The sequence below is a fragment of the Halichoerus grypus genome, chromosome 6 (assembly GCF_964656455.1).
Source record: "Halichoerus grypus chromosome 6, mHalGry1.hap1.1, whole genome shotgun sequence".
In the NCBI taxonomy this organism is placed as follows: Eukaryota; Metazoa; Chordata; class Mammalia; order Carnivora; family Phocidae; genus Halichoerus; species Halichoerus grypus.
In genome coordinates, this window is record NC_135717.1 from 85,668,611 (window position 1) to 85,682,945 (window position 14,335).

The 14,335-nt window shown below is 34.2% G+C and overlaps 1 protein-coding gene across 1 annotated transcript; it reads right to left on the reverse strand.

Annotated features, from left to right (window-relative positions):
• Positions 1 to 310: 310 nt before the first annotated feature.
• Positions 311 to 13,707, reverse strand: LOC118540787 (NKG2-A/NKG2-B type II integral membrane protein-like). Its single transcript, XM_078075601.1, has 6 exons — positions 13,497 to 13,707; positions 13,017 to 13,094; positions 12,465 to 12,518; positions 11,581 to 11,723; positions 2,242 to 2,348; positions 311 to 2,006 (listed from the first exon to the last, which is right to left on the reverse strand). Exons 1-6 carry the CDS (start codon positions 13,681 to 13,683, stop codon positions 1,895 to 1,897), a joined length of 681 nt encoding a protein of 226 aa, XP_077931727.1. The 5' UTR covers positions 13,684 to 13,707; the 3' UTR covers positions 311 to 1,894.
• Between the last annotated feature and the right edge of the window lie 628 nt (positions 13,708 to 14,335).

Genomic DNA, 14,335 nt, shown 5'->3' on the forward strand with positions numbered 1-14,335 from the left:
GGATCCAGCCCTGCATCCAGCTCTCTGCTCAGCTGAGAGCTTTCTTCTCCCTTTCCCTCTGCTTGTGCTCTCTCTCTCTCTGCCATAAAAATAAATTAAAAATCTTAAGAAAAAAAAGGATATGTGTAAAAAAGAATATGTCTATATCAAAGAGATAAATGTATATGAAATATGAATTTATTTTGCAAGTAATAATTAAATTCAATCTCTCTCCCTCTTGTAATTGAACTAGGGTAGAAATATCTGAATCAATATCAAATTACTAAATTTGTCATGAGTTCTGGCAATAACTAGCTGTTTGACTCACACAATATCTTTATACTTTTATTCTTGTTTTTTTCATTATTTAGCATTTTATTTTTTGCATCAAAGTATTTTCTAGACTGGGTAAGGGTGACAGAAGTGGGGACTTGGGGAATTTAATAAAACAAGATGTCTTCTAAAATATCTGAAATCCAGGTAAGGAAAACAACACACAAGAAAAAGTAGTGAAGGACACTGGTTATTAATGATTGAGAAAAACAATCTCTACCATTATACGAACCTAATTTTGATAGTGCTATAAGAAAAGTGATTCAGAAGATAGCTGTTTATTCCATTCTCTGAGGATGTGGGACAGATGTGAATAACTCTTATACAGCAACTCTGTGGTTGTTGCATGATAACCCTAAGTGCTTGTTAACAATTGAGTACTCTCAGCTCTAAATCTACTCATCCCTCTGTGCCCTGTTCTCAGATAAGGGAGCTAGATCCTATAAACTTCTCTTCCTTGTCAGCTCACATGAGGTTGAGTTTTGTTGGTAAAAGGCAACGGAGAAACACTGCAACAAAAAAAGCTCTTTTTCCTGGTTTCATGGTGTTTTCAGGCTGTTTGGCGGCTCTGGCTTGGTTGCCACCTGCATGCATCCAGGAAGTCCTGTGTATTCAGCCTCTAGCAAGTTTTTGTTGCCAGTAGCAGTCAAAGTTTCCTGCCCTTGTTCTATGCCTCCCAACAGTCTGGCAGAGGTTCCTCCTGCTTGCCAGTCACAGCCTGAGATCCAACCTCACCAAGTTCATGTGTAGATGATGGAATTGCTCTGTCCCAGGCCAATCCCATAAGCATGTCTGCCATGAAGCTGTATGTAGCCACATTGTCTTCAATGACATCTAAATCCCATCTTCAGAGAGTAGACGTGGCTGCCCAGTGATCCCTCCTTTGTGTACTCTCCTTCAACCCTAAGAAACTCTTCATGATTTTTAATTTTAGTAGCATTTCCTCTTAGTAGGCTTTCCCTTACAAATAGATAATAATTGTTTACATGAATCTTCCCCTAGTTTCTGTCTTCTGACCGGTTTTCATTCTGATTGATAACCACACCACCCTGGGTTGTTCAACTCTTATTTGCAGCCCTTTAAGGGCTAGGACAAATCAATTCATTTGGAAAGATGAGTGGATTGATTACCTTATTGAAGACTTTACAATGACAGTGCTTGATATTATGATGTGCAATTTATCGATAATTTAAATAGCAAATACTAAAGAAATGCATAATATGTACCTGGGCATATATATTTTACATATAAATAAAGATTGAAAAAAAAGTTCTACAACACCAAAGGTGAAACCTCGGGTACAATTTGGACTTGGCATGATTCTGATGCATCACTGTGGATTCATCCTTGGTAACAAATGAAGCATTCTAGTGAGTGATGCTGATAACGGGAGAGGCCATGCACGTGTGCATACAGGGATAATATAGGACAGCTCTGTACCTTCCTCTTAATTTAGCTGTGAATCTAAAATTGCTCTAAAAATTGTATTTGAAAAGATTCTGAGAAAATAATTGTATGGCTTTTGAAGAAATGAGATATATGTTCTTTATAGATGGTGAGATAGCTTAGGTAACTAAAATGCCTAGTGCTTACAAACATATATTTTTAGATCTAAGCAGCGTTCAAAAGAAGTTTTGTTTGAGTCAAAGTTGAAAAATGGACAATGCTTGTCACTCTCTGAAGAAACTGAGGACCTGAAATACAGAGAATTATATCTCATTACTCTTAAAAATATAAATCACAATATTTTGAAGAACAAACAATTTATTTAGACTAATAGCTGTACATCTAAATCTGAATATTTCCCATATCATTTTTCTATAGAAACACTTTAACACATGTGTTATAGAATTGTTCACATACTGCACTTATTCTTTGTAAGATTAGTCCTCTCAAGGCATAAAATACAAAAGTTGTCAAGAAACTTACACTTTAGGAAAGGAGGTCGAGTCTTTTGGCCACACAAATGAATTAATATTGGTGTTCTGGGAAACTATACTAATCCATGAAGACCGAATGAGGTGGCTGAACAAACACTATGAGAAAACAAATTTTTTTTAGAAGTCAAATAAGAGCTCTTATTTGAATTTATAGTAACAAACACAGTTAATTCTTTCTTACTTTATAGAATCTTTCAAATTTTAATATAATATTACACACTGGACATGTTATAAAAATATCTTAGGGGAAGTAAGTGAGGAGGACAACCTGAGAAAGGTAACAATTTCAGGGTTTTGATAATTTATCAAAGGTTAATAATATTTTGTGAAATATCTATTTTTTGAAAAAATTCCTAGAGATTCAAGTAAGAAGAAAACATATCTGTAGTCTTCTTGCCCAGCACTGCTCCCATGCCTCTCTATCTGCCCCTCGGAGCTCAAGGATCCAGAAACTTGTGGTTCTATAATTTGAAGAAGCTGCAAAAGCAATGGTGCTGGTGCCACAGGGGAGACTTGATTAGCATCGGGGAAGGGGGTGAAATAGCTTATTGACTTCTCAGTGCAGCGTGATGATTTTGCATGGTAATGAATGAGGAAAACCCATGTGTGTCTGGAGCAGTTGACAGCCCCGCTTGCCTGGATCTGGGAGCCTGGGTGGAGTTGTTTTCCATCAGACTTGGGGCTGTGACCCAAGAGACCCTAGATCTTGAATGGTGTGACTTCCCACGGACCCTGCTCTAGCCTCTGGAGCCATGACTGCAGATGCTGTCTCTCCAGACTCTTGTTGCGGACTTCTCCAGCCTTTGGGAGCTAGTCAGTGAGGCCCCAAATGACCCAGGGCTCAAAGGCAGGTAAGGGAAGTCTCCTGGCCTGGTCTGGCCCAAGGGGACAGGCTACATGGTCATTAGGAATATTTCTCCTGCACTTTTTCTCAGGTATCAATAAAATTGTTTTCATTCCAGAAAAAAAAAGTTGGAGGTAGCAATTTTCCTGTCAAGCACTGTGACCCCCTTAAATATAATAGGAAAAATACTGTTAGTGAAAGTACAACAGAAGAGTTGACATGAGCTCCCTATACACTCTTGGCTGATGGAAAAAAATATATACACATGGAGAAGAGACCAAGATGAACCCAGTAGAAAGTAAAAGCAGAAGGAGACTTGAGAACTGATGTTCAAGTTGTGAGCACTCCTCTCTCACACTCTCACACACACACACACACACACACACACACATCACATGGTAGAGGGTGGAAGCCCTACTGACTTGCAGTTCTGGAACACAGTCTTTTAAAAAAAACTTGCAAGTAACATCTAAGCTACAAAATCACAAGGGCAATCCCTAAGAAAGTAGGCTAAAAGAATAAGAATTTGGAAATACCGAACAAAAATATTAGCAGGCAGATTATAGGGGAGAAGATCCAGCAGTAAAGTGTATGCAACTTATACAAAATATAAATCTAAGAATATGAAATAGAATGCATGTTTACTAAATTATACTATCAAAAGTATCTACCTAAAAGATTTAAAAAAAAAACATGAAAAGAAATGGCAAATATCTTCTACACTAAGGGAATGTATGGGTCAATATAAACTTCTACTGGGATAAGGTATTGTATTTACTAGAAAAAAGTATTTTAAGTACTGTTTATAAATATATGGAAATTAGAAAGAAAACAGTTCAGATAATTAAATTAACATATGATGGCAGCAATATAGTAAATAGGAAATATCAATAGAGAAATAAAACTATATGAATAAACCACAGAGAAATTCTTAGTTTATCATTGTATACCTAAATGAAATTCACTAAATGGGCTCTCCAGAGAATTTGAGATACAGTAGAAAAAATTGATGAAATTGAGGAAAGAATAACAGAATTTATTCATCTCATAAAATAAGAAAGAAAAAAACAGAAAAATTGACAGAGTTCAGAAACCTTCAAAACAGTATCAGGAAAACCAGCATAGTTCTGGGGTGCCTGGGTGGCTCAGTCGTTAAGCGTCTGCCTTTGGCTCAGGTCATGATCCCAGGGTGCTGGGATCGAGCCCCACATCGGGCTCCCTGCTCAACAGGAAGCCTGCTTCTCTCTCTCCCACTCCCCCTGCTTGTGTTCCCTCTCTAGCTGTGTCTCTCTCTGTCAAATAAATAAATAAAATCTTAAAAAAAAAAAAAAAACAGCATAGTTCTAAATACAATTTGAGAAGGAGAAGATAAGCAGGGGGGAGGAAAGCAAAAAAACAATCATAAGTCACAATGAATGAACAACTTCTTAAATATCATTTTAAAATATTTATGGACCACAGAGACTCAGCAAACTAATAATAGAATTAACACATAGAAATCCACAACTCAATACTTAATGAAATGACTGAAGAACACATGCAAACACAGACAAAGAAATACTCCTGAGGGAACAAGGTGGATCATGAGAGACTCAAGTCAGTGTGAAAATTATGGAATGGGTAATATAGCTTCCACCTGGCATTGAGCCCCACATAGGGCTCTCTGCTCAGCGGGGAGTTGCTTGTCCCTCTGCCCCCACTCCCCCTGCTCATGCTCTCTCTCGAGAGAGAGCCCAGAGCTTCTTATTCCTTTGTCTTATCAATGTTATCCCCCTCCAGTTGGAACCAGTGTCCCCCATGGAAACAATAACTTAAAAATATGTCCTGGGATGCCTGTGTGGCTCAGTTGGTTAAGCGTCTGCCTTTGGCTCAGGTCGTGATCCCAAGGTTCTGGGATCGAGCCCTGCATTGGGCTTTCTGCTCAGAGGGGAGCCTGCTTGTCCCTCTGTCCCCACTCCCCCACTCATGCTCTCTCTCTCTAATAAATAAATAAAATCTTAAAAAAGAGGAGAAAAGTGGGACCGCATTAAACTAAAGAGCTTGTGCGCAGCAAAGGAAAGAACAAAATGTTTTGAAGGACAATGTACAGAACAGAAGAAATATTGTAAACTATATATCTGATAGGGGACCAGTATCTAAAATATATAAATAGCTCAACCAATGCAATAAAAACAAAGAAAATAATCCAATTTCAAAAATGGGCACAGGGCTGAGTAACATTTTTCTGAAGACGTAAAAATGGCCAATAGGTATAAGAAAGGTACTCAAAATCGCTAATCATCTGGGAAATGCAAATCAAAGCCACAATAAAATGTCACCTCACACCTGTTAGAATTGTTTTTTCCAAAAACATAAGCAAATATTGGTGAGGATCTGAAGGAAAGGAAATCCTTTGGAGGAAATGTAAATTGGTGCTGCCACAATGGAAAATAGTACAGCTTTTTTTCAAGCAATTACAAATAAAAATACCATTATATTCAGTAATGTCACTCCTACATATATATTTAAATACTGAAATCATTATCTCAAAGGTATACTGCACACCCATGCTCATTGCAACATTATTCACAATGGCCTAATTATTGAAGGAACCTAAGTATCTGCCAACAGATAAGAAGGTGTTTTATACACACACACACACACACACACACACACACACACACACACACACACTGAAATATTATTCAGTCATGAAAAAGGAGATCTTGTCATTTGTGACAAATGGATGGACCTTGAAGGCATTATGTAAGTGACAAAAATCAGACAGGTAGAGACCAATACTGTATGGTCTCACTTACATGTAGAATCTGAAACACTGAACTTGTAAAAACAAAGAGTATAAGGCTATTTACCAAGGACTGTGAGGAACGGGAATTGGGGAGATGTTTAAGAATACAAAGTTACAACTAGTACATAATAAGTTCTGGAAGTTTAATGTACAATATAGCGATTATAATCAGCATTACTGTATTATAAACTTCAAAGTTGCTAAGACTAAATCTTAGCTGTTCTCAATACGCACAAAAGTGATAAATAAGTAACATGAGAAAGATATTATCTAAGATTACCATAGTAATCAATCAGTAATACATAAATGTATCAAATGAACACATTGCATGCCTTAAATTTACACACTGTTATGTCAATTACATCTCAGTAAAAACAAACAAAAGATTTTTGTTATACCCACTTACTACAAGGAAATAGCTTAAGAATACAGCTAAGACACCAAAGAGGAATTAAAATGGAATACTAAAATAATATGTTTAATACAAAAGATGTCAGATAAGGTGGAAGAAGGAAACAAGACAGAAACATAGAATGAATAGCAAAATGGGAGACCTAAATCCAACTATTCCAATAATGACATTCATGTTAATTAAGTAAATATTCCAATCAAAAGATAGAACTTGTCATACTGAATTAAAAAAAATAATAAGATCCATCATTATGCTTTCCATAACACACACATTTTAGATTCAAAGGCACAAAGAGGTGAAAGTAAAAGGATAACAAAAGATCTACCCTACAAACAGTAACCCCATAAGTAAGCACAAATGGCTGTTCTAATATGAGACAAAGTAGCTGTTAAAGCAAGAAATATTATTAGAAATTAAAAGAAACATTGCAACACGTTAAGACTGTCAATATGAGATGAAGATAAAATAATTATAAACATACAGTATTCACCTAACAACAGAACCCTCAAACACATGAAATAGAAACTGACAGATTTGGAAGGATAAATGAACAATTCAATGCATGTAATTGGCGATTTAAAAGCTCTTCCTTAAGCAGTGAGAGAACAGCAGGTCACAAAATCCAGAGGCTTATGGAAGACTGTAAAAGCACTAGCAACCAGCCTGACATACCTGACATACATAGAAATTATTCTCCTAGGTCATAAATAGGGATCAAACATTTAAAGGATGGGAATTTTCAAAGTATATTCTCCAAAGACAAAGGAATAAATTAGAAGCAACAATAGAAAGAAATGTGGGAAATTTCCAAACATGTGGAAAAGTGATAAACTTCTGAAAAATTTACAGTTCAAAAATGAAATCTGTGAAAATACCTTGTACTGGATGATACTAAACTGAGAATATATCAGACTTTTAGGGTGGAACTAAATGGGTGTTATACGCAAACAATGAGTCATGGAACTCTACATCAAAAACTAATGATGTAATGTATGGTGATTAACATAACAATAAAAAATTTTTAAAAACTAATGATGTAATGTATGGTGATGAACATAACATAATAAAATAAAAATAAATAAATAAAGAAATAAAAATAAAGTAGTGTTTAGAGACAGTTCATAGTTTTGTCACTTATACTCAAAAGGAAGAATGTTATAAAATGCATGATCTGAGTATCTTCCCTCTCAAGAAGCTAGCTGTACAGAGAAGAGCCAATTAAAGTTAGAGAAGAAAGAAATGATAAACATATACTTAGCTGAAAGTTGATCGTGAAGTATGCACAGTAGAATAACTCATGGTAGCTCCAAATGGATCAATACCCAGTATCCAAGAGCATTAGCAATAACATGGATGAATACACTGCAGTAGAATCAGACAACAGAACAGCAAGGAGCACGGACAATTTACAAATTCAGCTATATGGATGAAACACACGTTCAGTTTCCCCTGGAAATGCCAAAAATAAAATATGCATACTGTATGATTCTATTTATGTAAATGTTTATAAATGGAGGTGAGAACATGAAAGGGGCATTTTGCAGAGCTGGTAATATTCATTTTCTCATTCATATGATGGTGACACTTGAAAATTCAGCCAGCTGTTGGCATGTATTGCATGTGCAACCATCTGTATGGACATTATACCACAATAAAATTACTATAATAGAATATTATGAAAATATGCAAATATCTTTAAAACTAGACATAAAATTGAAAAAAATCCTACCAAATACAACTTGTGAAAACCAAAGCAAAAAGAAATAAAAATATCAGAAGTGTCTTAACTTCTACTATAACTTAATCTGTAATTCAGATAGCTTTTCATACTCAGTTACAGAATATTTAGATCCTTATGAGTAAAGAAAAATGAAATACCAATTAAAAACCAAAAAGAAACCCTTTCTACCTTATAAGGTAGAAAAAAGGGTCTAACAAAATATGTGTTGTGTACATTTTCTTGGAATAATAAAAAAAGGAAATTACATGTCAGTGGCAATCATAAACTGATTCTCACAATATATAAAAATAATGGACTATGACATAAGTGGATTTACTGAAGCAATACCACGTTGGATTTACATGTGAAATTACATAAACTTAATCTGTCACATTAGCAGAGTAAAGAAGGTCAGATGATGTGATTTCTCTGATGCAGAAGGCAACTGATAAAACTAATTTTCATTCTTAATTTAAAAAAATTAAACTGATAGAAATAAAAAGTAAACATCCATGCAAAGATCTAGAATAGATATGATAACTCTGAAAAAGAACTAATACAAATGCACTGTTTACAAAAGGAGGATTTTTAAAGTATAGATTGACATAAAAATACATACAAGATTAAAGAAACCGAGGAGAAAGAGCAAAGTTAATACCTACACATATATGGAATGCAGATTTCAACAAAGATGCAAAGTCATTCTGTGGAGAAAGTATAGTCTTACAACAAATGTTGTGGAAACAATTCAGTATCAAATGAAATTAATAATATATACCTTATACTATGTACAAAAATGCTAAACATTGATCAACCATAAGTATAAATAATAAACTTTCAAGAAGATGTATTAGAAAAAACACCTGACCTAAAGTCGTGCAGTGATTTCTTAGAAAGAACGACAAAACATGACCCATAAAAGAACAAATTGATGAAGTGTAGTTCATTAAGATAATGTCTGCTCTTTGAAGAAAAAGACAAGTCATAGACTTGAGAGGAAATATTTACAAATCATACATCTAATAAAATAGTTGTTGCCAGGATGCATAAAGAATTCTCAAAATACAATAGCAAAAAGTAAAAATATAACCAAAATATTTCAAGATAATTTCACCAAAAAGCATATATTGATGGCAAATAAGTACAGGGAAAGATGCTTAACACTATTAGTCTTAGGAACATTCATATTAAAACCACTACATATCAGAATTCCTGTTCCAGCAAGATAGAGAGGATATACTGTTCCCTATTCCGTCCACCAAATACAGATAAAATACCTGGACATTATATACAAAACAACATAAGATTCAAACAGGTGATGAGAAAACTGACAGAACTGGGCACCCCAGCTCCAAGGAATGACATGGCGGTGAATGCCCTGGAATTTATCTTTTATCACATAGCTCAGACTGGTGAGCAAACCACAGACACCAATGGGTACAGACAAAAGTCCCCAAAATGTTTTTTTTCTCTCCAGTCAAAATAATGGAAAAAATGCATGCTAGAAAGACAAAAAAAATGTAGAAGCTAAGTGTATTATTTCAATCAAAAATCATTGACTACCTAGCAAAAATATCACTCAGGAAAGCAGGGGAAATCAAGACAGTCTGTGATAAAGGAAAACTAAGAAAATGTGTCACCACCAGATGCACTCTGAAAGAACTGCTAAAGGGAAATATCTAAACAGAAATTAAATGATAACAGAAGGAATCTTGGATCATCAGGAAGAAGGAGACAACCAAAGAAAGGATAAAACTATCATTAGGTCTCATGAATTTGCTTCACCTCTTGTATTGTCTAAATTGTTTGATATTTGAAGCAAAATCATCAGTTGAAACAAAATTATAACATCCATGTGATTCTCAATATAAGTAGAAAACATTTAAGACAAGTCTAGTAGAAATGAGACACAGTAAAGGGACATCAAGGAAGGTAAGGCTCTACATTTTAGTCAAAGTGCTGTGGGTGGTGACAGACTGTGTAGACTGATATATGTGTATATAATTATTTATACAGAGATATCTCATATCTATATTATTTACATAAATCAGATTAGAACACATATGGCCATATATCTAACTTTAAATGTATAAAGTTATGTATGAAGAAAAGATCTACTTTGTTGTAAATTATGCTGCATCAATTAGGTCATGATGTAGAAAAGTGTAACCTTCACTTTTATCTCCCAGGCTTATAAACACAGCGTCACAAAAAATAAATTCCAAGTGGATCATAAACCCTAACTAAAGGTTAAAAAATAAATAAACAAAAAAAAAGGTAAATCCAGGAAAGTAATATAGGAAATTATATTCATGAATTTTGAGTAACTTCTGAAATAGGTCCAAAATAATCACTAACACCCCAAATGATAAATTGGACCATGATAATATTAAAATTCGGATCATTAAAAGACTCCAATAGGGGAGTAAAAATGCAAGATACAGCTATTTCCATCTCATAAACCCAAAAAAGTGCTTGTATTTAAAACACGACGAGGACTTCTAAGAAGACAAAAGAAAACACCATTAGGAGAAATGAGCAAAAGACACACTTGAACTCTTTTTATTCTCACCAAAGAGAATATCCTAATGACTCACAGCCCAGAAAAATGATACTGTTATATAATCACCAGAACTTAATTGTATTCAATTTTATGAGACTACAGAGTTTTGGATCAAGGGACTATTTGTACAATGTGTATTTACACAATACACTAGATAAGTGTAGGGATAATTTAATATATTGAAAGACACACATATCTATGACCATGCAGTTTCATACTAATGCTTAGAAGAAAATGTATTATAATTATATGTAAATACAATTATAATGTTATATTTATACATTATTTTATTATGAAAAATGCAATATTTACATTCTAGAAATATACCATTTACAATGTAGTTATGTATAATAAATTATTATAAATACAATATGTGGAAAAAGACATAGAAAAGGCCTTTCATTAAATAATTATTCATAATATCCACACACCAAAATGGAACTAAATTTCTGAGAACAGATTTTAAATGTCATATTCATATAAGGCAGCAGCAGTGAAAATTCACAAAATATAGACAAATGCGATAATACAGTTGGATTACAAATATGAGAGCAAAAGGAGACACACATAAAAATGCATACTGCACGATTCCATCAATATAAAGTCCAAAAATAATTGAAGATATTTCACATTATTAAAATTGGCAGGGTTAGAAGAGACTCTAAACTTATCGTTCATGATCTGATTTGTAATTGTGTGCTTCTATTTTGTGATGATTGTGCACATTCATATATTTAGTTTTCTTGATGTGTTAAAAAAAAGTAAGGTTATTTCAGGTAAAAGAGCATTTACTGAAGTATGGTTTTCTTTGAAAAGCAAGAACTGGAAATTATAAAATATACATTAAAAGTATAAAAATATAAATATCATAGAGTCAAACAATGGAATAGTAACAGATTTTAAAATAAACAAGAAATATGTACAAATATATGGATGAACTCTACAAGTATAACATTAAATGACAAGCTTTTAATAAAATCTGGAAACATTTGAAATCTCACCATTTCCTCTTCATCATCCAGGTGGAACAGTTTAGAGCTGTGAGAAGCACAGGATGACCAGCTCTCATTCCATGATTTTTTTTCAGTACCAATGTAATAGCAATTGTTGGAATATGTAATCCACTCTTTTGGACAATGACATGCTGGAGAAAGATTATGAGATATTATCCAAAAGGCTTTGAATATTAAAACTTGCAAATTTACAACTTGCATATGTATACACAAATGTGTATACAACACATCAATTTACCCTCACAAGCTGGCAAAAATAAAACAAAACACACGCACACTCCTAGAAGAGTCAGCCTTCCCCCCCCTAATTTATGTGCCCATATGAAGCAAACATACAAAAATGTCCATCTCTACATGTGCCCTGAGTCATTGAACAAGACCACTTTTTTGGAATTGCATAAGGATTTATCTCTTATTGTGTTATAGCATGAGGAAATTTGAGGCCATTGGTAACAATGAGTAGGTGACTTTATTTTATTTTATTTTAAGATTTATTTATTTATATGAGAGATAGCATGAACAGGAGGGGCAGAGGGAAAGGGAGAGAGAATCTCAAGCAGACTCCATGTTGAGCATGGAGCGGACATGGGGCTCAATCCCAGGACCCTGAGATCACAACCTGAGCCAAAACCAAGAGTCAGACACTTAACTGACTGAGCCATATAGGCACCCCCGGTATGGTGATTTTAAATGAATATTTCCTCATACTGTTGCATAAAACATAATATTCTCCTATATTCATTATTTCTGAAAATTTATTATGCAATTTTCTAATTCATTTTCCCCAAAAGCATCTATTATCATCCTTGTCTAGCTTAAGATAGAGATAAAATATAAATTATCCTAATATCATTTTGAAAATGATGTTATACCTTTCTGGGTCTTTGTTTCCGAGGACGTTTTGTTCTGCACCAGTCCTTCAGGAACTAAAAAAATTAAGGCAATCCTCATAAAACTTAATAAAACTTAATATTACACTAAATAAATCACTATGATTTGAGTTTCTTAGTTTGAAGTTTGGTGTATTGTTTAGAATGAGAAAACTCTGTAATAAAATAGATTTTACCCATAAAAATTGAATAAATAATGAACATGTGGGCAAAGATAATTCCAAAAGTTTAAAGAACCGATCTCACAGTCTTTTACAATATTTGGTTTAACCCATCTCAAGAATTAATTTGCGTATCTCAATTACGTCTCTCCTATAGCTTGCATTTGAGTTATGAAATCCGAATATATGTGTAATACTCTCTGTAATTATTCTGTTATGTCTACTTTTGACAAATTCAGAATAACCATTCCACACTTAGAGCAACATGCATTAAAATGAGATAATACAATTCCATAATACTGTGCAACATTTCGAGGCACTGATGATCATTAAAGTGAAAAATTCCCTTGTAGTCATTCAAACACTTACTTACAGAGAATAACAGCTATTGTGACCACAGTGGACATCAAGACAAGGCAGATGATTCCCAGGATCCCAGCAATGAGCTTCCCTGGACATGAAGGTACATAGTAGGAAGAGAAATGAAAATTCTGAGAAAGGATGGATGGAAATAATCATTTAGGAAATTTACATACAAAAGACCCAACAACGCACAAGGAATCACATACAAAAATTTGGACCCCAAACCTGTAACTACCATTGTAATCTTCTCTCAGAATATACCATTACATTTGCAGTAAATATATTACCCCCATGAGATTGGGTAAAGACCACGGATTATAAAACTTGAATAAGGTTTGTCCTCAGATTTCAATTCCAATACCATATTCCAGCTCCAAGCTCTGATCCTCACAAATGAAAAATATGGGAGATCATTCCTTACTCATTCCCTACACCCCTGCACCCCGACTGCACATCCTAGAACCGTTAGACGATGTGTGTATTGTTTTACCTTTCCACGGGTCATTTTTGACATTGCCTTGAAGATCCTGAGAAGCCTTTTGAAGATTTAATTCTGCGTAGGTTATTTCCTGCTCAGTTACTGAAATGGAACTTTTAGTGCCCTTAGCCTTCATTTGATGTCTTTTTGAGCCCTTAACCTGATTGAGTTCTGCATAAGTAACTCCTTGGTTATTCATCTCTGCAGCTGAGTAGTGTCAGGCACAGTGCTGAATGGGACCGTACTGAAGGACTTGATGAATAGTGTACGTAATGACAAGATTGCTAGGACAGTCACACTGGGTGGAGTGTGTGGTGAGTGATCGTACTCATTTGCAGTTGGACAATGTAAAATCTGGTACTAGTTACCTTAGAGCTTTAAAGAAGGGTTTCATGATAGAATAAGTGGTTTTTACAATGATATTCTGTTTGACACAATAGTATTGATTGGAAAAATGTAAAGCAATAAATTAGTGAAGAAGAAAAGAATTCATGAATGATATTGTCCTTATTAATGTAAGGTCAGATTCCACAGAAACATGTCAACATTATTAGAATAGCTGGGTTAATATTAAAATGCTGTGTTAGAAAATGCTGCACCAATTTTTTTGACAAGTTTTAAATGCATTATTGGTTTAAAAAATTGAGTCCCCTAGATTAGGGAATACTAGTTTTTGAACACATAGGAAATTCCTGTAGTAAATGACTTTTTTTGGGGATTTAGATTTTTTTACTAAAAGGTCATGTAGTGCAATCAAGTGGTCTTTATTTTGAATAATTGTGGAGCTGTGAGAAATCATTAAATTAAAAAAAATATTTTATATGTTGAAAAATGTTACATGACACAGTAAA

Bases quoted from the DNA above. Each gene is read 5' to 3' on its own strand.
- LOC118540787 (XM_078075601.1), bottom strand. From the start codon at position 13,683: ATGAATAACCAAGGAGTTACTTATGCAGAACTCAATCAGGTTAAGGGC. The intron at 13,095-13,496 runs GTAAAACAATAC...CTTCATGTCCAG, and splicing joins CAAAAATGACCCGTGGAAAG to GGAAGCTCATTGCTGGGATC. The intron at 2,349-11,580 runs GTGAGATTTCAA...GTTTTCTCATAG, and splicing joins TGGATGATGAAGAGGAAATG to TGTTTGTTCAGCCACCTCAT.